General features: G+C 35.2%; 1 protein-coding gene across 2 annotated transcripts in view; it reads left to right on the top strand.

Annotated features, from left to right (window-relative positions):
- Nucleotides 1-25,851, top strand: part of AP3B1 (adaptor related protein complex 3 subunit beta 1) — a 159,899-nt gene that overhangs the window by 81,315 nt on the left and 52,733 nt on the right. For both annotated transcript variants that reach the window (XM_042825768.1, XM_042825767.1), the window contains 6 exons: nucleotides 8,554-8,730; nucleotides 13,746-13,932; nucleotides 14,848-14,978; nucleotides 16,928-17,033; nucleotides 18,365-18,515; nucleotides 21,709-21,883. In XM_042825768.1, the coding sequence (XP_042681702.1) occupies nucleotides 8,554-8,730; nucleotides 13,746-13,932; nucleotides 14,848-14,978; nucleotides 16,928-17,033; nucleotides 18,365-18,515; nucleotides 21,709-21,883 (927 nt within the window). The remainder of the gene's footprint in view (nucleotides 1-8,553; nucleotides 8,731-13,745; nucleotides 13,933-14,847; nucleotides 14,979-16,927; nucleotides 17,034-18,364; nucleotides 18,516-21,708; nucleotides 21,884-25,851) is intronic.

The following is a 25,851-nucleotide window of genomic DNA, read 5'->3' as shown; positions in this document are numbered from 1 at the left end:
CTCTGGCTTCTCACAATTTTACTACTGAGCTTGATAACATATGGAATTGAGTATCCCTGTAGTCAATTTGGCTCTGCTGTTCTGGTTGTGTCCCCCTGCAGCATCCTCTCTAGCAGAGCTGCATGAGAATCAGAATGGTTCTTGGTATAAGTGCTGCTCAGCAACAAATAAAATATTGATTTAGTATGCTATAGCAATATTTCCTTCACAAATCCAAACCAGAGCATCATACCAGCTACCATGAAGAAAACTAACTTTGTCTCAGCTCAAACCAGAACAATATCCACCCTTAATTCTGTATCATTTATATCATGCTTATGTCCCACACTTTCGAATTATCACCACCCTCCTGTTCTTTGATATATACAGACAGGTGTAATTTCCTTAGTCTACAGACCATCTCTCTATGAAGTCCATTGAATTCTTCTAGGCCATGACTTTGGGCTGCATCAGTCACATTAGACCTCCAGGGCTGGAGAGAGAGTATGTGGTGTTGAAGTGTTGCATGCTGAAGCCAGCTCTGGTTCCAGTCAAAACTGCACCTTCCTCATGCCAAGAGTTATGCTCATTTCCATCAAAATTCATTCTTCATTAATCTGGGTGACTTACTGTAATACCTTTGATATGGGATAAAGCAACTATAATAGCAGTGGCATATAGCATTATTAATGAGGGATGCTCTGAAATGTTGGTGGCAGGGTAGTAGAGGTGAATCTTTCTGACAGTACTGCATTACCTTGTGTTGCTGTGCCATAGATGACAGCAGAGAGTAACTGCTGCTAGTGGAGATTTTTACATGCGCAGCATGCATGCTCTTCACTGGTATAAATGCATAGCTAATAGTGGTGACTGCATTGAGAAGCAGTTCTTTGTGGCTAAGAACTTGTACTACCACAGGGTTATCACTATTTCCTTGAAGTCCATGTTATATTTCCACATCACCCACCAAGTACACCCAAGTCCTTGAGCAAAAACAACGCTCTGAATGAGTATGCCTTTGCCTTAGTCAAGAATAACCCAGACTCTTTCCCAGAGCATTTTTATGTGCATTCCAGGAGCTTTCTCCCCTTCTCCAGTTTTAACTGGACAGGGATACATCCCTTGGCAGATTCCCTACTGTTGACTAACCAGGTGGCCTTTCCTAAATGTGTATCACAGTGTTTGGATGTCCCAGCAGACTTTGCTCCCAGCACAGTTGTTTGATTTTCCTACATGCTACATGCTGGTGCATGGTACAGGATGTGATATACCCACTCAAAGCTGTGCCTTTTGGCCCTGTTGTCTAAGAGTTTCTTTTTGAAAGTGAGTCCTTACGATGGATAAATTCTTTCAGGGATGCCATGTTGCCTTAAGACTTGCTTTTCAAGGCCCGAAATAGTTTCACGTGGTGGCATAGCATACATTTCTAACCCTTCTGTGGTTACTTCTACCATTGCTGTCTATATTGATTTCATCCTAAATTTCAAAACACAGCACACTATTATGGAGCCAGGACACTACCAAATCACCTTATCTTTCCATGACACCAAATGCACTTCTGAATGAGTGATGAAATGCTTATATTAGTCACACTTCTATTTTTTTAATCTTTGAGGCACTTAACAGTAACATCTGTTTTATTATTACCTATCCTTTGACTAAACTGAAGTTAAGGTATATTGGTATTTACTAGTCAGACCCTCCTTGCAGTTCCAGTTATTGATAAAACATTCATCGTTCTATTCTAAATTGCAATGTAGGACTGAACGTAATTAACTACCTATTACATCATATCCCAAGGGTATCAAAATTTAATCTCTCAATTATTATTCTTCTATAGGTGCTAAAAATAAGATAGTTCTGTTCCATATAATTATGTGTTTATTGATGATTGAACAGTAAATAGTTTCTAAATGAATGAATGAATTGTCTATTTTTCATATTTGGGAAAGTTTGAAAGAAGGACGTGTGATTTTCTCCATCCATACTTACTGAACAGACTAAACAAATAAATCTTTGGCCAATAGAACATATACTTAACAACTGACAATCAAACATCATAATTAAGTAGATGTAATGTAATTGCATTGGGTTGTTCATCTCTAGAATATAAAGAAGTTGAGATACTGTTGCCAATTAAATATCAAACAAGTATTAGCTATTTTATAACAATCATAATAATCACTTGTGCTTTCAGAAAATATGAACAATGATTTTATTAATAATTACAATCTCATAAATTGAGGGTAATTTTATTGTACTCATTTTCTGACACTTCTCCAAATGGATTTGTATTCTTACTATCATGTGTTTGTTATACAAGATAAAATAGGTGTTTCTTAAGTACCCCATTTAACATTTTAATCTTTTTGTAGCTAATATTTATTTCACAAAATTAATACTTTGGTGTAAATATTTCATTTTAAATACAGGGATTTTTTTAAATAATGCTTTTTTAATTTGATTAAGGACAAAACAGAAGAACATGCAATACTTGAACTACTGTGAGATATACTAACAATCTACAGTAGTGAAGCTGTACAGAATAACAGGAGATGGTGGTATAGGAGAACAGAGCTGTAAGAGAAATAGATCAAAAATCAAAATCTGAATCTGAACCCTGCTTCTTATTGAGAAAAAGGTAGTGTGATAACTACTGAGGATCTGAATTTTAAATTTCATTATTTAATAAAGCATTATGGAAATTCCCTAGATTTGCATGTGCATTTTAAAATGTGAGTTTACAACATAGTTGCCTCAGTTTTTGTTTACAACATAAAAATGCGAAGCAAGATTTCTTAACATTCAGTTAACACAGAAGGAAATATATACGTATATGCAAGTACACACACTTTTGTAGAGGTGTATTTTAAACAGAGGTTTATTTCTGTAGAATCAGAGAATATCCTGAAGGATCAACAAGGATCATCAAGTCCGATTCCTGGTCCCCACACAGGACCCTATGTCTCAGAGCATTGTTCAAATGCTTCTTGAATTTGGACAGTCTTGGTGCTGTGCCCATTGCCCTGTGCAGCCCATTCCATGCCCACCACCCTCTGATGCAGACCCTGTCCCCAGCCCCCAGCCGCCCCTCCCCTGGCACAGCTCCATGCGTTCCCTCGTTCTGTCACTGCCACAGAGAGCACAGCTCACCGCTGCCCTCTGCTCCCTGTGCTGCCATGAGGCTGCCCTCAGCTCCTCTGCTCTGCACTGAGCACACCCAGGGGCTTCACAGAGTTACTCCTCACAGTGATAGACAAAGGGGAATGGCTTTAAACTAAAAGTGGGGAGATTTAGTTTAGATATTAGAAAGAAATTGGTTACTCAGAGGGCAGTGAGGCACTGGCACAAACTGCCCAGAGAAGCTGTAGATGCCCCATACCTGGAGGTGTTCAGCAACCAGGTTGAATGGGGCCCTGGGCAGCCTGAGCAGGTGGCTGGCAGTCCTGCTCATGGCAGGAATTTGGACTGGGTGAGCTTTGAGACTGCTTCCAACCCCAGCTATTCTGTGATTCTTCTGCTGCACGCAGTGCTCAAGGTGGCACTGCACCAGAACAGAGCGGAATGGAAGAACCTCTACCCTTGGCGGTGCTGGTGTACCGCAAGGTACAGATGGTCCTTTTGGCTGCCAGGACACTTTGGTGACTCATGTTCAAGTTGCTGTTGATCAAGGTGTCCAAATCCATCAAACATAATCTTAGGTGAGCTTGAAAGTAAGTAGTGAGTAGGCGAGTGTGAACAAAGAAGTTCTTTGGTGCTGCTTAGAGTTTAATTTAATGTAAGTTTAGTACTATGTAAAACAGCAGAAAGAATGAACATGTCTATAAGCAGTTAAAGACAAATGTGTAAGGTAAAAATTATCTACTTGATTTTTTTTTACCATACTTCAGATTAGGTAAATGCCACTAAAATAAACAAATTTGGTGGAAACTGGATGAAGTGACATTTGGGGCTGGTGCATGAATTTGTTGCATTAATGTTGCTATCAATTCCACTTTGATTTTCCGTGACAAGATACCTAAAAATTTTCCATAATAGTGTTTTCTTCAGGTCTTCCAATCTGCCAATTTACTCATTCCTGTGGAAGATTCTTCAGAAGCCAATTAGAAAATGACAGGATGGATAGTAACCTAAGTATTACCTAACTATAAGGAATGGTAGGAAGTTCAATTAAAAAATACAGAGCTCTTGTTAACAATCACTTTCATTTAGGATAAAACTTTAGGTCTGTGTCTGTTTCAGTTCACCCTTAAACTGATGTTTCTTACATATTAAAAAGATTTCTTATCTTTCTTCTTTTTCTTTTTTTATGTTCTCATTTTTACTTTAGACTTGTACCTCAGGTATATCCAGGCAAAGATCTATGTTTGCTATCCATGTTGCCATGTTCAGTAATCTAAAATAACCTCTTCTTGTATTCTGTATCTTTTGATAAGCCTTTTTTTTTTTCTGTTTGTTTTTTCTGATTCCAGTGATTTTTGAAGTGGGGTGACCAGAAGTTGCCCACAATAATCAGAATATAAAGAAATGGCATATTTAATGGCATATATTATTTACTTTTTTTTTGACCTTTCATAGTGTTTTCTGCCTTTCAGTTTCTACTGAGCATTGAGTTAGTATCCCCAAAGAGCTATGGAGTTGCTTGTAATCCAGAGATACTCTTCTCTAGAAGAAGTTTGGACTTTTATCAGTATTGTAGGATTTTTTTTCTAAAATTCTGATATTAATGTACCAAGGCTGCCTGCATAAATTCTTAAGTGCGACAAATGACTCACCTACAACTCTTCAGGCTCTGTTTTAGTTTACATTACGTTGAATAATTTACTGTCAGCAGTCTTGGTCAGCTTTCTAGATACTTTTCTCACTTACTTGCAGAGCTGTTGAGCAGCATGTCTTCACGGAGAGGGTCCTGGGGAACAACTGATGGTTGTAACTGCTTTTCTGTATTTTATATTTTCTAGTCCTTTTTTTACCCAAGGAAATGCCTTCCAGCCTCATAAAGGATCAAGATTTACAAAGATGTTGCTGAGGGGCTTTTTCAAAAGATTATAGAATATTCTTTCGTCACGTAATAATAACGATGTTCATTCATTTTCACAAATAATTTTCTTTCAGATTGCACATGATTCAGAATTTGTATAAGAACAAGTACTGGCAGTTTTAACCTGAATTAAGTTTTAACATAGTTTGGTTAGACTAATTCAACCAGGTAAACACAGGAGGTGCTTACTTATGTATCTTTTCTTTGTACTGACATCTGGCATTGCCTCATCAAAGTTAACCTTCTTTCCATTTCTAATTCCAGTTACAATCTGTTTGAATATCAACTTGTTTTCTGGCAAATGTAGATGACCAGAGCTAGTAATTTTAAGTTGTGATTTAGGCTCATATATTGTGTAATGAGCATAGAATGGAATAACAAGAGCTTTCTGAAATGTGCTATTTAGAATAATCTGTAAAACCTTTGTAGATGTTTTTCTCTAATTGCTGCAACTACCTGCTGTAAGTTGTTTTTCTAATTTTTTTTAAATTACAAATATATATATATACTTTTTTTAAAAACTGTTTATTTATTTTCTTCCAGACAGATAATGGGTTAAAATGGCAGTAGAAACTGCCTTTTTGTACTGCAGCTTCAGAAGAGCACTTAACGACTTGCTCAGGGCGTATAGAATAAAACATAAGGCAAAGTAATTTGCCATACTGTTTGCTTTAGAGAACAATACAGAGCAGGGCTGAATAATTAAGGTATTATTTTCAGCATTTTTGTTGATTCAAGGTCCCTACTTATGCTATACTGGAAAAGGCAATGAAGGTCTAGAAGTGGCTTCATTTCTTGTTTGCTGTTTTGAACTCTGGAAACAATGGCTGCAGGATCATGCATTTGATATTACGTGTTTGAAGACAGGCAGTCTTAAGCAGGGAAAAAGAACTCTGAAAATATTGTGTGATTTTGACCCCAAATGAATCCAGTGACACGGAAACATTGGGTTCATCAGTTCCACATATACTTTTCATTAAAATGGTTTCCACTTAGGGTTCGATTCAAAAGTCTCTAATTGATATCGATTCTCATTGCACAAAATTGTGTTTAATATATAGTGTATTTATATAGTAGGCTGGTTAAAATGCACAGTCTCATAAGATATTCTGTGTGGTTTCCTTTTGCAGTGTTTTTCAAGTTAAGCTGGTTTAGTTTGTTTATTTGACATTGTGAGACTACTTTGTAAGATTTACATTTTACGAAGAACTTTGTAAGAAAAAAAAAACAACTTCAGGCGTAAAACAGTGCACATCTAAATATTTCATTGTGTTTTTAAAGCGTAGTCCTGGATTTGATTTGAAAAATTACATTTCTAGTTTTTGTATTTCATAATAAATACAGTTTTTGAAAGTAGTCTGCTATGTGAGCAAGGCAGTAATAGGGAAGAGATGTTTCTGATGGGCTGCTGCCTAGAGCGGGGTACTTGGTGTTCTCTTGTAGAATTGTAATTTTTTAACAAGTCTATAATGAAATATTTAAGAAAAATAAATCTAGCATAACTGAAATGTGAAGTTGCCCATATATTCTTATTTAGAGGTATTCTGTCTGTACAGCAGGCAACTTGAACTGCTCCAATACTGGAAAATTTAATGTACCACTCAATTACTATTCTTTAGCCCAATTTAAAGTAATAGATCGGGAGTGAGGTCTTAATGCAGTGTAACCTTTGGAACATTAGAAATAACCTCTTTCCCTTCTGAAATCAGCGTACAGTAATGACATCAGTCTTACTGTACTGCAGGTGAACATTTTCTGACTGCATTTGAAGTTCTTGTATTTAGCAGTTATTCAGTACCTTGTTCCTGTCTCCCATGCCATAGATTCCAAGACCTTTTTTAACAATTCATTAAAAAGTCTCCATATTTATGTATATCTGTCTCACATACTTGTGTTATAGCACACTTAATACATTATTTTGTAGTTACGTTAACTCTGCATCAAGCATCTTTTCAGAGTTTACATCTGATGTTTATCTTGAGGGATATTTTGTTGTTGTTATTGGACTCCTGAGTTATGTCCTTCCATGATCTTATTGCTCCTTCTTTCTATAGAAGCAGTCCTTTGTTTGAACTTTTGTTGGCTTATGTATTTGCAACAATGTGCAGGATAGAGTCAGGTATTTGAGACTGATTTTATTCAAAGCTGTTCTCAATCTTTCTGGGATACTAGAGGGTGCTTAATCACTAGAATTTCTTGTGAACGTAATTAGCTTTTCTTAAATATGGTTTACTGGGCCATTTTCTGGGGACTGTGGGCCATAGGCTGGAAAATGCTGTTCTGAACCTTGGTAATTTACTTATATTTTTTAAGTTACGAATGTAACTAAAAAGCAGAGTTTCCAAATTTAAAATGCATACAGGATAGAATAACTAACAGTTGCTTTCCATTGTAATTCTGACATGTAAATGAATTCTGGGCAGGTGCTGAAAAAGTAATTATAACACCGATACAGAATTAGTGTTTTAAAAACTGCAGTGCTGAAATTCTCAAACCTGTTCTCTCCAGTTCTCCTAAGGCAGAATTCAAACTACCTTCCGTGTAAGCTTACTCAAAAAGAACACTGTGTAGTGTAGAGAGTCATAAAAGCTTTATACACATTTTTCACTTCGGAAAAAAAGTGGAAAAAAATTAGCTGAAATTGCAGTTGCAATTGGAAGCTTACCCTTGGCATTTTTTTCTAACCTAAAGTCTGTCATTTTACAGGATAGAACAGTTGTGTTTTTTCAAAGTGTATCGATAAAGGTTCTGTGTAAAACTTGTGGTGCTCTCAGGGCATGCTTTTTCCTGGATGAATTTTCCCACCTTTGAAAATTCTCTGCATGTATCACCATGCCACTTAACTCCTGTGAAACACAGTCCAGTAGCTCCAAAAATAAAAGACCTGTGTGAACTTTCTGGTCTGAGTGTTTCTGCTTAAGGAGACAGATCCTATTCCAAAGTTGAAAAGACTAATTTTGAACTCCTTTCTCTCCAAAATCTGACACAGAGCTCTCACAGGACATGTGCAAAAATATGAATCTTGCTGTCATATGACTTTAAATAAGGATAGAGGAAAAATAACAGTAGTCTTAAATTCCTATGCTTTTGAAGTTGATGGACAGGAGCTGAGGAAGCTCTGTTTATTCAAAACCATTTCTATATGAATATAGACACAAAAAGCATTTGCGTTTCAGCATGGTCTTTAGCATAATCTGATGGCAGGCATTCCCAGCTGAACCTGAAATACTTATATTTTCTTTCTAATTGCCATTGGCTGGTACTGTTATCATGGGCACATAGCTTCTGTGTGTCTCTGTTCACACTCCTGATCTGTTTGCCTTGTCAAATGGTATGTGTTTTGGGTCGGAATCTATGTATGTACACTCAGTCTACCACAGTGAGTGCATTGAATGAGATATAATCTGGGTCTGTGTTTCTTTCACACCAATTATGTTTAGGCAGTATTTTGTTTAACTTGTTACTGAACACAGTGCAAGTAAGCACGTTTTCCATGTGAATATGCTAATTTATGATGTGTGATGTTTTCTCAGGTTCCAGTAGCAAGAGCCAGCATCTTGTGGCTCATTGGGGAGTACTGTGAACGGGTTCCAAAGATTGCACCTGATGTTTTGAGAAAGACAGCCAAGAGCTTCATAAATGAAGATGACCTTGTAAAGTTGCAGATCTTAAATTTGGGAGCAAAACTGTACTTAACAAACTCAAAGCAGGTAAGGTCTAAATACACTAGAGAATATATTTACAGTCACAGTAGTTTTTTTGTACCATCTGTATAGTCCAGTCCTGATTTCTTTTAATAAACAACTGAAACCAGTTCACAGTAATTATTACTTTTTTTAGAACTCAACCTAAACCTAACCAACAGCCCTTGAGCGTGCTGTATCATAAACACAGATGTATCGATGAAATTGCTCTTTCTTTTGTTGTTCCTTTCTTTATTGAGAAGTTTTGTGGATTTTTTTTTCATTCAGGTAAGTAGAAACTATTTATAAATTGTTTAATCAGCATAAAATCGGAAATTTTCCAGCTGAGATTTGCTGCTTTCTGGATCAAAAAGCAGAATTTTTTGGGGACTTCTGTCATTATGAATAAAAAATTGCTTGTTTTGGTTCAAGATGTTTAAAAAGAAATGCCAGAAAAAGGCCTCAGTGTCTTTCTGTTGGTGCTCATCTTAAAGATACTAGCTGCTTTTTTCTTTTCTTTTTTTTCATATTATTTCACTTTCCTTTGTGGGAGAGTGGGTTTTGATCATCTCTGCTGATAAAGATAACCTAAAAATGTCAGATAACACAGAAGAATGAACTTAGATTCTATAGCTGTGAGAGGGCCTTACTGTTTAATTCATCTCAGTGACCGTACTGTGAACTTCGTCACTCTCTGGCTGTGGAATATAGCATCTTGACACTAATTTTTCACATTCTAATTTTTCTATAAAAGTTTGTGAAATATTTTCCAAATATATAATGAATATATTATTTGAGTTATATAGACTGGACTCGTAGACCTTTTTGTTTCATAGCAGCTTTGACAGCATAGGGTCTTGCATGTCTGCAACAGTGATGTGTTCCTTGATAGCTATATCTAACTGCAGACTTGATCCATCTGAGACTTTATTCTGTAGGGCATGTGGGAGATGAACTGTCTTGCCTTGCATTCAAATAAGAATGAATGCTTGTCCTTTGCTCAGACAGTCTAAAATGGGTGAGTAACAAAAGGTGACTTCTTTCTGTCAGTGCTCTTCTTAATGAAAGTGCTGACTGAGCTAAGAAAAGATTGGTTTGATTATCTTAATTGTCTCTTACTGGGCCATTGGTAGTATTTACTAATTTTTCCAAATGGCCAAAAATCCTTGGAGATGATGATTTCTGTGATATTCTTTTTCCAAACTCATGTGGTCATAATACATTTTTAAACATATTTTACATGAGGCATGTTAATTGATTCAAATATGATGTTGATTATAAAGTGGATGAATCTGTCTCCTGAGATGCGTGCTAAATGATGAGTGTCATGGAAAGGTATTTTCCTCTTTTAAGTTGTGTAGTAGTAAGCTTTCTTCTTGAGTCATCAAGATATTTTTGTACAAAATTCAAAGAGCATAGGTTGATGATCTGGCTTGATTGAAAGCTCCTTCCAAACTATAATAGATGTTTTTGCCTTTAGGAGCCAGCAGCACTTCTTGTTCATCTACATTGCCAGGAATAAGACTCTTCTCAACTCCCTCATTAAAACATTTATTTCAGGAGTGATTCCAGTTCCTAAAACATTCAGCCACTCGTTAGCCTAATTGTCGAGCTCTCAGGCAAACCCTGTACACTTGGCTGCTCAGTTGTCTTTCTGTCCCTCTCTCCCTTTGTCTATGTTTTCTCCTGTATCCTACTCCACCACATAATACTTTTTAATTCTTTGTTAATTTCCTCCAAAGCCAGTGGAGTTGAGGTAATCTCAAAGATGCAATATCATTTTACTGAAAAGTAGAGTAAGGACAGCAGAGACACAAAAACAAGATGAAAGACAAGCAGGTAAAAAAGCACCAATTCTGGAGGGAATATGACTTTGTATTTTCAAATCCTTAAAATATCATGTTTGATTTGCTGTTAATTTCTTTAGACATAAGTCCAAACATCTAATGCAGTATATTTTCAGGAATACTTTGGAAATTCAATTATTTTTTTTTAATAAGAATTTCCAGTTCTATTTTTTTAATTGTGTGATGAGCTTGCAACAGCTGTTTATAATTTAAGACATCTAGGTTCAGTGCTATCTGGATAAATATATCATAAAATTTCTTCTGATTGTCCATGTTGTTTAGTAAGCTTATTTCCTTTTGTTGTCAATTAGGATTGTAAGAATCTTTGTGAATGCAGTGTATATCTATGTAAGTGGAGTTCATTTGAGGGAAACAAGTTATGGAGAAAAGCATGGTATCTAATTGCTTGAGCTATTCTTTGCCTGTAAGAGGAAGAAGAAAAGATATTTAGAGGTGTTTCTGCTGTGTAACGCGATAGGTGTCATGCTGAATAAGGCCCAAGTAATTGTAAAGGGATAATTTGTTAAATGTGACTTAGCAGAGCATCCTTGTCTTGTGTATCAAAGGAGTCAAGTTACTGTGAGGTAATGGCAACTAAGAATGGATAGTTTGCTGTTTCTCTCCCATTGTTGAGGCTAAGCCACTGGTGATATTTGCATTAAAATATTTTTCAAGGAGAGCCGAACAGCAAATTACTGCTAGTCTAGAATATACATTATATTCTTAAGTAGAAGCAGTGCCATTGGAAAGTTTACAAACATTGCTAAAGGATGGTCTGTTCTATACCTTCTCACTGGCCAAACCAAAATGTACAAACTAAAGTAGTAAATGCTAACAGTGCAGAGATACAAGAAGTGATGTTATGTCTGCATATAATGAGCATGTACAGATAACAAGAGGTGGGCATATGGTAATAAACGTATAGAATATTTATGTTAGAGTGCTTTGTTTTATTGAAGTATGAAGTCAGATATGTGCAGATTCTGTTGTATTTTAGAAGACTAACTTCTTGCTGAAACAGTTTTCAGCTTATAGATATTCCTTCGTTGGCAAAACTAGGGAGTGTTCATTAATTTATTTTCCGTTTTTAATTAAAATTAATTGTTTCTATTAGGTACCTCCATGTAGAAGAGCTTCTCTGACTTGTTTGGTTGCACTGCCGTAAAAAAAATTTAGTGTTCTATTGCCGTTTTCATTAATGCTATTTATGACACCTGCAAGGAGAATTCTTGCAGTATGGAGCATTCGACATATGCATTTGTATAGAGAAATATGGAAGAGGTGTTTTCGTGGAGAGTAAGAAAGAAAGGATCATGGAAATGATCCCATTAAAGAAAACGCCATCTTTCAATACCATGTTGTATCAGGGCTGCTCCAAAAACAATGCCTCCTATTTTATTATGTTGTCATTTATGGCCCATAATGTCATAGGCAGATGGTGGTGGTATGGAAGTTAACTTTAACTTTCTTATCAATATTCCATTGCATTTTCTTGCCACGTCACTGTTGGCAGCAGAGGGCCATCTGACATGGAAGTGTGTATGGAGCAAAGGTGTGACACTGAATTCCTCCATGTGGAAATAATGGCACCTATTTATGTTCATTGGTACTTCCTGAACATTTGTGGAGACCGAGCAGTGGATGTGAGCACAGTGGGGTGGTGGGTGGTGTGTTTCAGCAGTGGTGCAGATTGCTACAAGGCTCTTGTTCATTGCAGCTGTAAATGCATAACTAACGATGGGGATTCTTTTTAAAAAGAGAGTTTTGTAGCTGAAATAGTGCTATCATCAAATAGAGGTATTGTTCTCTTAGTATCTGTTGTATTTTCCATGGAAATAAATGGGAGACATTATTTTTGGAGCAACCTACATATATGTTTAAAATAAAAAAAAGTTTTTGTTACTGTGTATGTTACTTACAGGAATTATTCAGTATGCTGAAAAAGTCTTTGTAGATATGTGGACTACTCTAACTTGCATCCTCAAAAAGGATTTTTTCCTAATAAATTGTACATTCCAAAATTTAATGCTTTTTTTTTTTTTGCATATTCCTCCCCTTATGCAGTTAAAAATGCTACTCTGGTAACAGTTGCCTGATAAACAAGATACATATGCAAGCTAGTTTCTTTGCATAAAGAAAGTAAATGCCTCTTGTCAATGTCTTAACCTTATGTTATCCATCTACTCTTAGTTGTTATACTAAAAATTAACTGTGTTGTGATGGTAAATTTTTTTTGCTCTTTTTACTGTTTCCTTCTATATGAACAAAGTTGCATAATTCTTTCAAATGCATTTGATCATTGCAGTTCTGTTCAATGTTATTGCTCTGCTCACCCTACCTACCTTAGTATTTCTAAGGGAGAGTCTTCCTGTGTGTGTGGTTTTTTAAAAATTTACTTGTATTATTAAAATTATTTAACACGTGTTAATATTCTCAGACATCAAATTAAGAAGTCCTATTATCCTGTAAAAAGCATGATAATACAAGTTGTTCACTTACATAAATAAATAAATGACCGATGTTACTGGAGGCTTTAAGCTTCAAGAAAAAAATGGAAGAAGTCTTTTATCCTGGTTTTTAGAGGGCATCAGCAGCTTGCTTTTATGAAAAAGTAACAGCTAAATGCACTGCAAATAATTTGCAGTAATCCAGTTCAGTGATTCATGTGTCTGCTTTAATGGGTCATAATTCAGGATAAAGTAACTGAGTGCAGTCAGAGTGCAGACACTGCTTATGCCAGGGACTGTATCTCTTCATAAAACACACCTCAGCAGAAGCAGTTTGCCAGCCCCCTAATACCCTCTGATGTTTTGATGTCCTGCATATTTTTCCGATTAAGTTTTGAGTGCCATGTTTTTAGTTGTATTTCCACATTCATTATCCTCACGTAGATCCTTCAGCGGGTTTGCCATATATGATTATTTTTTTAATGATGCCTTTCTTTCCACTTCAGCAGTTTAATAATCTAGCACATGGCTGCTTCTCAGTACTCAGCATTCACCTCCCCAATACAGAAGAGGACATGTGCTTTGGCTTCAGAATTCCATTTGCAGCTTTAGAAATGCATATTCCCTGTGGAACAACATTTGTTTGACATAACCATTCATTTTTATTACCTCTTTAAATATGTTTATCCAGAGTTATCAATAATCATAAATAACTTGTATTCTGTTCTTGTCCTGTTTTTTTCCACAGACAAAATTGCTTACCCAGTATGTATTAAATCTCGGCAAGTATGATCAAAGCTACGACATCAGAGACCGTACAAGATTTATTAGGCAGCTTATTGTTCCGAATGAGAAGAGTGGAGCTTTAAGCAAATATGCCAAAAAAATATTTCTGGCACAGAAACCTGCTCCATTGCTCGAGTCTCCCTTTAAAGGTATTACTGCCAAAATCATTTGGTAAATGTTCATTGTGTAAAGGAATGTGACAGCCTATTCTATCTCAAATATACCCACAAATTGCATCACTTAGTGAACACAAATGATTAATATGCAAAGGTACTCACTCTGCAAACAAGGTTTACATGTTGCATACACATTACATTTGCCTGATGACAAACCCTGGCAAAACTGTTTGTGTGGATTTTAAATTTGGCTTAATAACAGAAAGTGTGTATTTTGAAGAAAAATATTCTTTCATTTAGGAAAATGTCTTTAGTCTTTTATCTAGACTTTAATAGAAGGTTGTTAATGCACTGTAAACCTATTATGAATCTGAAATAAATTGAATCTCCGTAGATTAGCTTTTTATTGTTTTTCTCCAAAGTGATAGTTTTCGCGGTGCATTTCCATCTTTTGAGAAGTATGAACCATTGTCTTTTCAAATGAAAAGGTTATTAGGTTATCTGAATTAAAAATGCTCTGTTACTGTCATGATTTGCAATTTTAATTTTCATACTCCTATATGTTGTAAAGCTCTAAAAGGAGCTCCATTTTGAAGAAAAACTATTAAGATTCTGGATGTGTTTGTGCCAAGACATGTATATGGATTGTTTAACTGTGCTGTCATTCTTAATATTCACAGTAAAGTAATTTTTAGAGAAGCTACATTTCAGAGCAACACCTCTAAACACACTGACTGATTAGCTTTTTTATTGACCATTATGGGGGAGATTATTGTAATCTATGGACTGAAATCAGTTTTTTGACCTATGAAGAGCTTCCTAGTTTATATTTATTCCATGACATTTGAGGTAATATAATAGCAATTACCTTTACCCCTGATTAAGATTGCTCTTTGTGGTGGAGCTCATGTTGTTTGTGTGTTTTCCACTCCCCCATTTTTTTAATAGATCGGGATCATTTCCAGCTTGGTACCTTGTCTCACACGCTGAACAGCCGAGCCACTGGCTACCTGGAGCTGTCTGACTGGCCGGAGGTGGCACCTGACCCTGCTGTGCGAAACGTTGAAGTGCCCGAATTGGTATGTTGGCACTGTTAAAAGTAACTTTGCCAAAGGCATAAGCCAGTACCGAGTATTATCTGGAAATGTAAATAGTTAAATGATACATTTATCTGTACTGAAAATTTTTTATGCGTCTGATGATCTGTGTGGCATGTTTTAGCTCAGAAACTGAAAATTCTTTACAACTTGCACCATGCTTACTGTTTATTTTTAATGAGAGAAGTGGATCAACTGCAGGCCGCCTTACCTCACTTGAGGACTAAATTAACTTTCTTTCCTTCCATCTCATTTTTTATTTCGTATCTCTTGTATTCTCTGTGCTGCAGTATGTTTATTACTGTTTATGATGAATATTAAAGTAGTAGGTCAGTGGAGGATTTTCAATGTACAAATCCAAGTCATAGCAGAAAAAAAAAAGTAGAATAAACAAAAGGCAGTAGCAGGGTAAGAAGTTATGTATATTTTGAAGTGTAAAATTTGGAATAGACCAAGGTTTACATTTCAGGTAATCTGAATAAAATTTGGAACATTTCTAAAAAGAAAATGTCATCTACTAGTGCACTGCTTATTAGTGCATTAGTGTTACTACATTACACAGATAGTGATCTACTACTGATTCCAGTTCCATTCCATTATGAAACTGGAAATTAGCAGGCAGAATCAAGTTCTGGTACCAGAGTTATGATTTATGCATCAGATACCAGAGTACTAATAAATGTTAGTGAAAGCCATTACAGTAACAGGAATTGAGGTGTATTGAAATATACTATGCTGGTGATGCTCCCAGAGATAAGTTCTTTTAGCATGTCCACATAGAAGAGCATGTGGTCCTTGTCATTAGCCAGCTCCCACACTAAATTGCACATGAATTTGCTTATAAGATGTCAGGAATGTAATGAGTGGAGAAAATTCTAAAAAATGGTTGTGTTTTACAGAGGCCAGTAAACAATGAAGTATACAGCAAGCGTTTCTCCTTAGTACTTCAGTAATAATTGTGTACCTTCTTCTATACACTTCAGGAAAAGAGATATTTGTTTACAAACTTCTGAAAGCTTTTATGAGGAGAGTTTGATTGCAGTCATCTCAAAGAGTTTTATTATAAATGATAAAGTTGGCATGAAAGAGTGTGTGGAGGTGCCTTTATCCATAAAAATAAAAGCCTTGCATGAAATTGATCAAATGAAGTAACACCTGCTTACAACACAACAGAAAACGTCTTCTGACTACTTGAACCTCAAAATAAACGTGAAAATCCTTTTTCCAAGGCTTTTTTGCAAATATTTTCTTTGGAGAATACCACATTAGTGACTTTGTGATTGCTCTAATACTTCATATGACTATACAAAATAAGTGAATGAAATTGAGTTAAAAAGCTGTCACTGATGCAGACCTGTATCAGTGTTGAAACGGTTGCCTATTTGTTTCTTCGCTGGCAAGAATTTTTCTTCAGTTGCTCAGCATTTTAGGGAATATGAATTAAAAACAGTCTGGCCAAAGTAGTGTTTTGTTGATAAGAATTACTTTTATTTGGCAAATACCAAAGGAAGTGAAATACAGTTGTCATCTAGCTACTGCCTGGTGGGTCTGTGTCTGTTTTCCTCTTAAAACTTGGGATGATAAAGATGGTATTTATTCTTCATTCTAGCATTAGGGTAAACTGAAGTGGTGCCAAAGATAAAACTCTTAACACTACAGCATCTTTTGGCATAGCAATTTATTTATGGCTACCAGTGCTTTTAAATCTCCCTTAGTAAATCTTTTTCTAGTCTTTCATAGGCATATCTCACCTTTTGCAAGTATATTCAAAACTTTCAGTGCTCCTAATTGTTTAAAAGAAGAGAAGCATAATCGTCACTATTTAGAAACTGCCTAATACCACTACTGCAGGTATTTTTCTCTGACATGTTATATGTATATTTTTGTATTGCTAGTTCTAAAAGTAAACCTAAATTGAAATTTATTTACAGTCAAAGGAATGGACTGCCGTTCTCAAGAAGACACAGAAACCTACTGAAAAGTTCTACTCTGAATCAGAAGAGGAGGAAGAGGACTCTGCCAGTACAAGTGCATCAGGTAGGTATTTGGAAACGGACTTTTATCTCTGCTTTGTGGATAACTTTATGTCCAGAACTAGTCACTACATAAAGGGAATCAGGGAAAAATAAAAAAAACAAAACACCTCCAGAGGTATCAGAAAAATGAGGGGAAAAAAGGATTACATTTACAACAGTGTAGTGGTAACAGCTAATTGTATAGGTATGGCTTGTGTGTTCATTAAATTGTGTTGCTTTGCTTCCAAGATGAAAAAAAAAAAAGGCTTGTATGCTATTTTCATCTCACTTTAAAACTAGCAAAAGTAACGAGAATATGTAGCTTTAACGTTTTGTCAGAAAATGACCAAAGCCTTAGTTGATGAGAGCCACAGTTCTTGAATGTTTTTTGGCATTTGTTATTGATAAACTACTGTTGTGATAGCATGTGCTACTATTGGTAAATTGTAAAACTTTTTTTAACTGTAGTATTTCATGTTTTTTATTTAGTAAATTGTTATTGTTTTACTCTGAAGTTCAGCATTTCTGTTTCTATATATTACAACTGAGGTGATGATGGAGGAGATAACTGATGGGTGCCTTTCAAATGAGCTAAGGATTTTTTGAATAGTCACTTGCTCAATATGAGGTAGACAATTCCCCAAGAGTGCCATTTCAGTAGATGTTATCATAGTTAAATTTAGTGATGAACATGAGTCTCACTGACCATTTCTAGACTTCACAGGAAGATGAAGAATTATCTCAGGTCCAAGGGCTACACACAGAAAAGATATGGCATCAGAGACTTAAAAGACTTAGCAGCATCTTGTTAAACTAACCAAATGGGCTCCCAAATCAGAATTTGGTACTTCTTCCCTCTCATTCCACATCTGAAGAGATATGCAAATGTATTCTAACTATATGATTAATTACCAGATGAACAATTTTTTTAAAATCTGTTATTAAAACATCATCACTATCAAGATTGTGTAATTAAGCAATTAGTTTGAAAGATAATCTTGCAGTTAAGTGAACATATGTGGTAGAAAACTTGAGGTCATCTCCAACTCCTGATAGGATTTTATAGAAGAACCCACATGTAACTAATTTATTATTTGGAGTTCTAATTTGATTAATAACTGTATTGTATGCTTAAAGAGAGCAGCTCTTTAATCAACAGAATTTTGTAAATATTTGGGTGAAGTGGTTCCTTACCTGCTTTAGATCCTAGGAAAATAAGGGTAAAATGTGTAACTGGATCTTATAATACTAAAACTTTATTTTAAAACCAAGTGGGATTCCTAAAGTACTTACTATTTAAGATATTTACAAAAAAAGTCTGAAAATTCTAAGAGTGATTTTTTTTTTTTCCAGATAGTGAATCTGGCAGTGAAAGTGAGAAGCAACATAAGGAAGAAAGCAGTGGTGAGGAGAGTAGTGGGAGTTCCTCTTCCACTGGAGTATCAAGTGATAGTGAATCAGAAGAAAGTACAGCAAAGAAAACATCTGGAGCTGCTGAGGAAAGGTAAGTGTACATTTGTATGGTTTTAATTTTTGTGATGGTAGCTTCTAAAGCATTTTTCTTGTAAGCAGTCTGCTAAGTGCTCAGTTAAGCATTTTGAAGGTACACCAAGCAAAGAAAGACATTTCCTGTTTATCCATGTTTCAGTATAAATTCTGTGTATGAGTTGGGTTCATATTTTCATTAGTCAAACTACTGTATTTGGAATTAATCTAAAATCTTGGGTGTCTTTTTGAAAACTGATGTAACCTTGGGAGACTGAATAAGTGATCAAACACAGTGTATGAAACACTTAATTACCTTTTGCAGTAATTTTGCTGAGAGCTAAAATTAAGTCCTTCAACACTTTGCCATTATGTAACTAAGACAATTGATTTTTCTAAATAATGTTATATTAAAAAGATTATGATCCAAATATTAGAAGCAAGGGCTGTGAAGGGAAACGGTCATAAGATATTTAAGTGTTAGCACTTTTTAAGATTGCCCATTATCAACAGCATTATCATGTATTAAAGTATCATTAAAATTTTGAGTAATTGGGGCTAATACCTTGGATTGTATGAATCTGTTTCTTCTACTGTTGTCAGCAAGTAGCCTCTGCAGACATGATCGCCCTTTAGTCTATAGTCTGCTGCCAGCTCACTTGATGAGTTTGCAGCTCAGCTCAGTCGTGGCTGACAGCGCTGATTGGGGAGCAGTACGCACTCTGCTCCTTTTATTACAGACAGTAATTAAAGCAGCTCGCCTTGCCACTTCCATAACAAACACAGCATAATGCCCTAATTATGACTTTATTAATTTAAGTCAGGATTTAATGATTTTAAAAGTGATTTATATTGTTTTTCCTGTTCAGAACAAATGAAATCTGTAGGTTAAATTAATACAGGCTTTTCATCATCGGAAAGTTAAAAAGCTAGTTACCAGTAAATTTTTCTCATTAGAATAACATCTGAAAGTTTAAGGAGTAAGATAAACAATGATTACCCGTCAAAACTGGCTGATACACAATAAAGTAACGTTTTTAATCTTTAAATCTTGTTTTAAATATAAGATGTATTTTGAAAGAATGTTTTTTTTTATTTATGTAATGAGTTCACAGTAGCTTATGTTAATACAACTACAGCTCCTGTTCAATGGCAATGGAGAAAATGTAGACAGTTTTGTCATTGCGTGTCTTATATGTCATGAGGAACAGTATACAGTAGGGAATTTTTATCTTAGTGACCTAAAACAAGCTATCATATGAAATTTCCTTATGAGATTTCCTGTTTTTCACCATAATCTTAACAATCAGATTTGCTACATTGGGCTGTTTCTGTAAAGCACATTCCTGGTTTTTGTTCTAGATTTGCAAGCCTTGAGTTCACTGCTTTCAGAGAAAATGGCTTTGAACTGTTAAAATTCTGGGTTTTGATTTCACCTTCATGGGTGGGCCTCATTAGCATGGTTTAAATTCTAATACTGATTTTTAAATGTTTTGATTGCATTTGATTCAGGCAGTTCAATCTTGAAAGGTTCTTGGCAGGAAGAAAGCATTACTCCTTACATTTTTTCTTTCTGTAGTGTTAGACTTTTCAATTCCTTTTCCCTCTATCTTTCCCTTCTAAAAATATTGCCATCTGAAACGGTATTGTGGCACTGTGTTTTCTTTTGCACTGCTCCTCAAGCTAGGCAAAAATATTTAAGAAGCTGGGACAAAAGGGGTTCCTACTAGCTGAGTGGTCTGGATTTGTTTAATTATTCCTGACCTTGTTACCCTTTCATCTTTTCAGTATCCAATTTATTGTCTTGAAGAGGAAGCTGAATCAGGTGGTGCACCTTATTTAGAAGTTTAAGTTGCGTGCAGATGCAAAAAGAGAAGTTTGCTTTCAGTGGGCAGTACTATCTATCTTTTCCATTGATAACTATTAGGAAATAGTTTTTGTTTCCTGCAATATTTATATCTACTGATCTTTTCATCCCCTACTCCCACTGAGACAAAAGAATAATCTATTAATTTGTAGTTACACTATTAGTAGAAAAGAACTGGGCAGATTTTAATAATATTTCGTAGCTGTTAACATAGAACAACATAATCCAAAATTGCTATGATTAACAGAACCTTACTGTATGAAGAATGCTATCTTTGAAGTCCAGTAACCATAATGTATTTCATATGACAAAAGGTGTCAAAAGGTAACAGCTCTTGTGAATGAAATCTGTATGTCTTGAAATACTGGTAGGTATTATGGGCCTTTTTTCTAGTTGTCTTGATCTGGAAAGATTAACAAACCAATAAATGTCTTGATGTTCAAAGTCAGTTTTACTCTGCAAAAACATCTTAAAATCCATCATGATTCTTCTAGTTGCAGGAGGAATAGGCAGAAACATTTGTTCTAAAATGGTGTCTGCACTTTCCTGAAATATTATAAGCTTGATGCATATAGATAATGTGTTTAATACTTTTTATGTTCATATATTCGTTTGACCATTATCCTGCTTGAGTGATGATATGTTGTAGTGTAGTAGAATAATTTTGTATTCCCTTAAATAAGCTACTACTTCTGCCATTGTAGCCAAGTTTCCTTATCATGAGGAAGTACTGATTTCACATTCATTTCATCAGTCTTTGAAATCTTGGTTGTAGGATGCTTCCTAGTTCAAGCTCTGGGGCCCCCAGCTCAAGAAAGACATGGAGCTACTTGAGCAGGCCCAAAGGAGGGTTGTGAGGATGATCAGAGTGTTGGTGCACCTCTCCTACAAAGAAAGGCTGTAAGAGCTAGGCTTGTTCCGTGCAGAAAAGAGAAGGCTCCAGGGAGACCTTGTACCTTTCAGTACTGAAAGGTAGAGAGAGACTTTTTATCGGGTCGTGTAGCAATAGGACAAGGTCATTTCTTTAAAATAAAACAAGGGAGACTTAGATTACTTAGACTTAGATCATTAAAAGAAATTATAACTCAGAGGATGGTAAGACATTGAAAGAGTTGCCCAGAGAACCTGTCAATGTTCCACCCCTAGAGGCATTCACAGCCAGGTTAGATGGGGTTCCTGGGGAACCTCATTTACTGGAAGGTGCCCTTACCCACAGCAGAGCAGTTGGAGCTAGATGATCCTTAAAGTATCTTCCAACTCGAACTATTTTCTGATATTATTACTCCAAAGTGTTTTTCTTTGGTGGTTTTCTGTGTTTCTTATATTTAATTATTTTAATCTCTAGTGATTCAGAAGGCATTAAAAAGAAAGCAAAGGAAATCTCCAAGTCCAGAAGCACATTCAGTTCCTCTGATACAGAGTCTAGTTCATCAGATGAGAGTTCTTCAAACTCCAGGTCAGAATCAGACTCTAATAGTGACTCAGATGCTGAAAAGTCCAGAAATGCTACCTCTACGAAGGTAAGATGTTTTAAATATTTATATATCCATACATATACTTGTGTGTATATATATAAAACATTAAACAATGCATCTAAGTGTGTATTTCTTTCTTGAGGAATGGAAATGGGTAGTGATTTTTTAAATATCTGAGAAGCAGAAGTTTTGTGAATATTTGTTGACTTTTCATGAAAAGACTAATCCCAAAAACAATAGTAACTGTTTCGTAGTTTAAGCAAGTAAAAAACTGTAAAATAAAATTGCATATTGGTGTACTCCACATAGATAATGAATAAGGGGACCTAATTTTTTTAGATTACTTTTAAACTGGTGAAAACATGAGGATTGCACAGAAATAATAGCCTGATTTGTGATGACTGTTAGATTAAAATGGGATCATAATTACTACAAGACCTGGGTCTGAGAGAGTTTCTTAAGGCACTCAAATAGAACTGCCTAGCTTTGTTTTAGAATTTCCCATTAACATTGAGAACAGTGAAGTTAATTTATCCATCTCAAGATATATACATAGACTAGTGGGATTATTTACTACAGGTATATATGTAGACTAGTGCAGTTAGTATCCTTAATGAGTATTCAACTTTTATTGCTCCCAGTTCGATAGGAATAAAGCGTATAAATTGTTTCATCACTTCAAGTTATATTAGCTTTTTTGCAATGTTTATGAAGTAGCAATCTTTCAAATCTTTTTTTTTTTCTAATTGAATTCTGAAATGTGTAAAGATACAAAAGTATTCAACAGAACCAACAGTTTCTCCTAACTTTTGCAACTTAGCTTGTGCTAGCTAAGTTTTAATTGCTGACTTTGTGAAGATAAAGAGGCTAGAAGTTCATTTTATTCAAGCATTACTGAGCTGAAGCTAATTGCATGATGTAGATTCTGTTTATTTAATTGCCTTTCATTGAAAAAATAAGTGTATGAGGAACTTCATGCTAAGGCTAAGGTAAAATCATTTCTGAAAGTTATTTTTCTGTTGTCAAAATTTATTTCCATTCCTATTCATGCACATTTTAAAAAATTCAGTTAGAATTCTAGCTCAGAAGTCTCCATTTTAGTAAGTGTGGCGTTGAAAATTAAGTGATAATCTGAAGCATTTTAAATTAAGCTGGCACATTATGATCAGGATTTCAGTATAGATTGCTGAGTAGTCAGAACAGGACTCTGCTGCATTTGATACAGTTGTAGAAGCTATTGGACAAATGTGTTTCAAATAGCTAAGGGAGAAGTCTGTAACTTCATTAAGCTGTTCAGGTATTTTCCTTTAGCTGAGGAAGAAAGGCCCTTCATTTCTCTAAATCTTGATCCTATGATGTAAAAGGTCTTTGGTTTTTAACTTCATACATCTACTTACAAGCTCTGAGTTGTAACCTGAGTTACAACCTGAATGAGTACATTCGCATAATCTACCAGGAAGGCAAAAAAATTAATGGAGATCATAGCATAGAAGTTGAGGTGTATTTCTGTTATTTGATCAATGTTTCCTGCCTAATATGACACTGGATAGCATACCTTCTTCTAAGATTTATTCATAGCAGGGAAATTAAATATTAAGAGAGTTAACTCCTTTCACACTAACTGTTTGCAGCTTCTTATAGTATAGTACAGATTTTTTCCCCAGACAATAACAGAACTCAGCTTTACTCTGAGAAGTCACTACAAAACTGTGTTCAAATAACTGTGTGCCCTCTGCTGCAATTGTCCTTCTTCCTCAGAGCTTCAGGGCCAGCCTTTGTGATGACTTTCACTATAGTTATTTAAACTGTTACAGTTTCTTCACAGGATTTGTGAGGACTACCAGCATAAGCATAAGCTTTTTATATTTTAAAACAGTGCCTGAGAATGTGTGAAGTCAATGTACTGTGTAATATGAGAACCAGAATGTTTAAGAAACTTGGGATGGTTTTATTGAAGTCAGCAGAGAATTGTCAAGCATTTGGATTTTTGCTGTAGTAGTCTTAAAGCCTTACTTAAGATGTACCTAAAAAGAAATGTACTAGAAACAAAGGAAGTTTTAAGCCATTGACAGAAGAGTTGATCAGACTCAAAACGTAGAACTGAAGAACTGCAAAGCTTTAAAATGTCACAAAAATATTAAATAACGGGGTTTGCGTACATGACAGTAAAAAACAAACATGACAAGGAATTAGTTGAAAAGATAGTATAAAATTCACTGTCCAAATATTCCTTAAATGCTTTGTCACTTGGAAACTCTGACATGGCCAATGTAGTAGTATGTGAGATTGAATGAAGGTTGAATTAATTGGGCAGGAGTCTGAAGTGAATGTAATGCTCTTGAATACAAAGGACATTTTCACTGTTTAAGTAATGTTGGGTGCTTGCATTTGTACTACAAATGTTTCTGATAGTTATATTCAGAAGTGTAATTGGTTAAGAAGATGGAGGTGACAGTCATACGTATTTTGTATCAAGGGTACTTGATACAAGTACTGAGTAGCTTAACTGGCTTTTGTACAGGTACCTGTTTGGAGCCTTGTGATCAGAAGTGTAGCTAACTGATGATAACCCTGATAGCCCTTCAAAGTTGGAAAGAAAAGCAGTAATTTAACAAGCTGTAAAGAACATTTCAGATAAAGTCAAATGTGGCCCGTGCAGATGGGAAGATGATTTCGTGGGCTTTCTTTTCCTTATAAATAAAAATGAAAATATTTTCTGAGAAACACATTGGTGAGAGGAGTAATTAGTAAGGTCTATTTTTATAGTTGTTCAGTGTCCACAAATTATGAGCTGTTAGTTAACAAATGTTCTGAGTGTTGTCTACCATTCTGTATTTTGTTGGGTACCATTGCCATGTTTAGCACAGTTTTCATAAAACGGTTTGATTATGGTCACACAAGAGCTTAATTTACGCATGCATCCATGCATTTTCTAGTACAGAAATAGGTTACACAAACTTCCGATTATTTTTGTGCTTTGTTTTGTTTTTTTCTCGAAGAATAATTTTGTAAAAGCTGTTGTATTCATCATAATTGAGCTGCAGTGAATAGAAAAATCCATCTCTTATGCTGCTGTTTTATATAATTTTGAAATATGCATAGTTGAAAATGTTCAGGTAAATAATATGATCTAAGCATTTCTACAGTAGAAAGCCAGATTTGAGGATGCATGTGTAAGTAGGTGTCTCTGCAGTGGGATTTTTAAATCAGCTACTGTTGACCTCCTTATACAAGTATAATACAGTCACTCAGCTGTTAAAAACCTGATCCACTATTTAAAAAATATACAAAAACAAATTGTCTATCTTTCTGCCTGATCTCTTTTCAAGTGCTAACACAATGGAAACAGTGGGTGATCTGTCAATGCATTTGGATTGTCAATGATGGTTTTGTATAAATATTGGAAGGATAAGAAATAAAATTCACACAGCAAAATATGATTTCATCTGCCTTTTCTCTGCAGCTCCATGGCTCATGCTGCGGTGTGAAATTCTCATTTTACACACTTTGCAGGCGGAGCACATGAATTATGCATTGAGCAAGAGAAATCTCCTGCTTCAAGTCCTATATGCATTTACCAGGTTCTATCTCTATTACCAAGATGAATTGCAAATGGAGAAATGTTTGATGGAATATAGCTTAACTTCTTTGTTTAGTATTCTGCTTTTCCCATAGTGAGCTCTCCTGGCAGGAAGCTGGGTTATATTGTAGATTTATTTTAAGGAAAGAATAATAAAATTTATTACAGGGAAATGCCAGACAAGTCATAACCTTTTTATTATCTTGATTTGGAATGCAAAGCTTTTTTCACTCATTAGAAATATGTGTTGATAGTATTTGTTGCAGTCATTGGCTATTCATTATTTCTAGAAAGCCAATCTATTTTATTTTCTTTGGAAAAAAGAAGAAAAAAATGATCATATAAAATAAAAATAAGGATTAACAAAAGACTACAAAAAAAACAAACAACAAATATTTCTAATGAGTGAAAAAAGCTTTGCATTCCAAATCAA

This window comes from Centrocercus urophasianus, unplaced genomic scaffold (genome assembly GCF_019232065.1).
Source record: "Centrocercus urophasianus isolate 14NV4802_14NV808 unplaced genomic scaffold, USGS_Curo_1.0 seq_25, whole genome shotgun sequence".
Lineage (NCBI taxonomy): Eukaryota > Metazoa > Chordata > Aves > Galliformes > Phasianidae > Centrocercus > Centrocercus urophasianus.
This window is presented reverse-complemented; position numbering and strand designations above follow the sequence as displayed.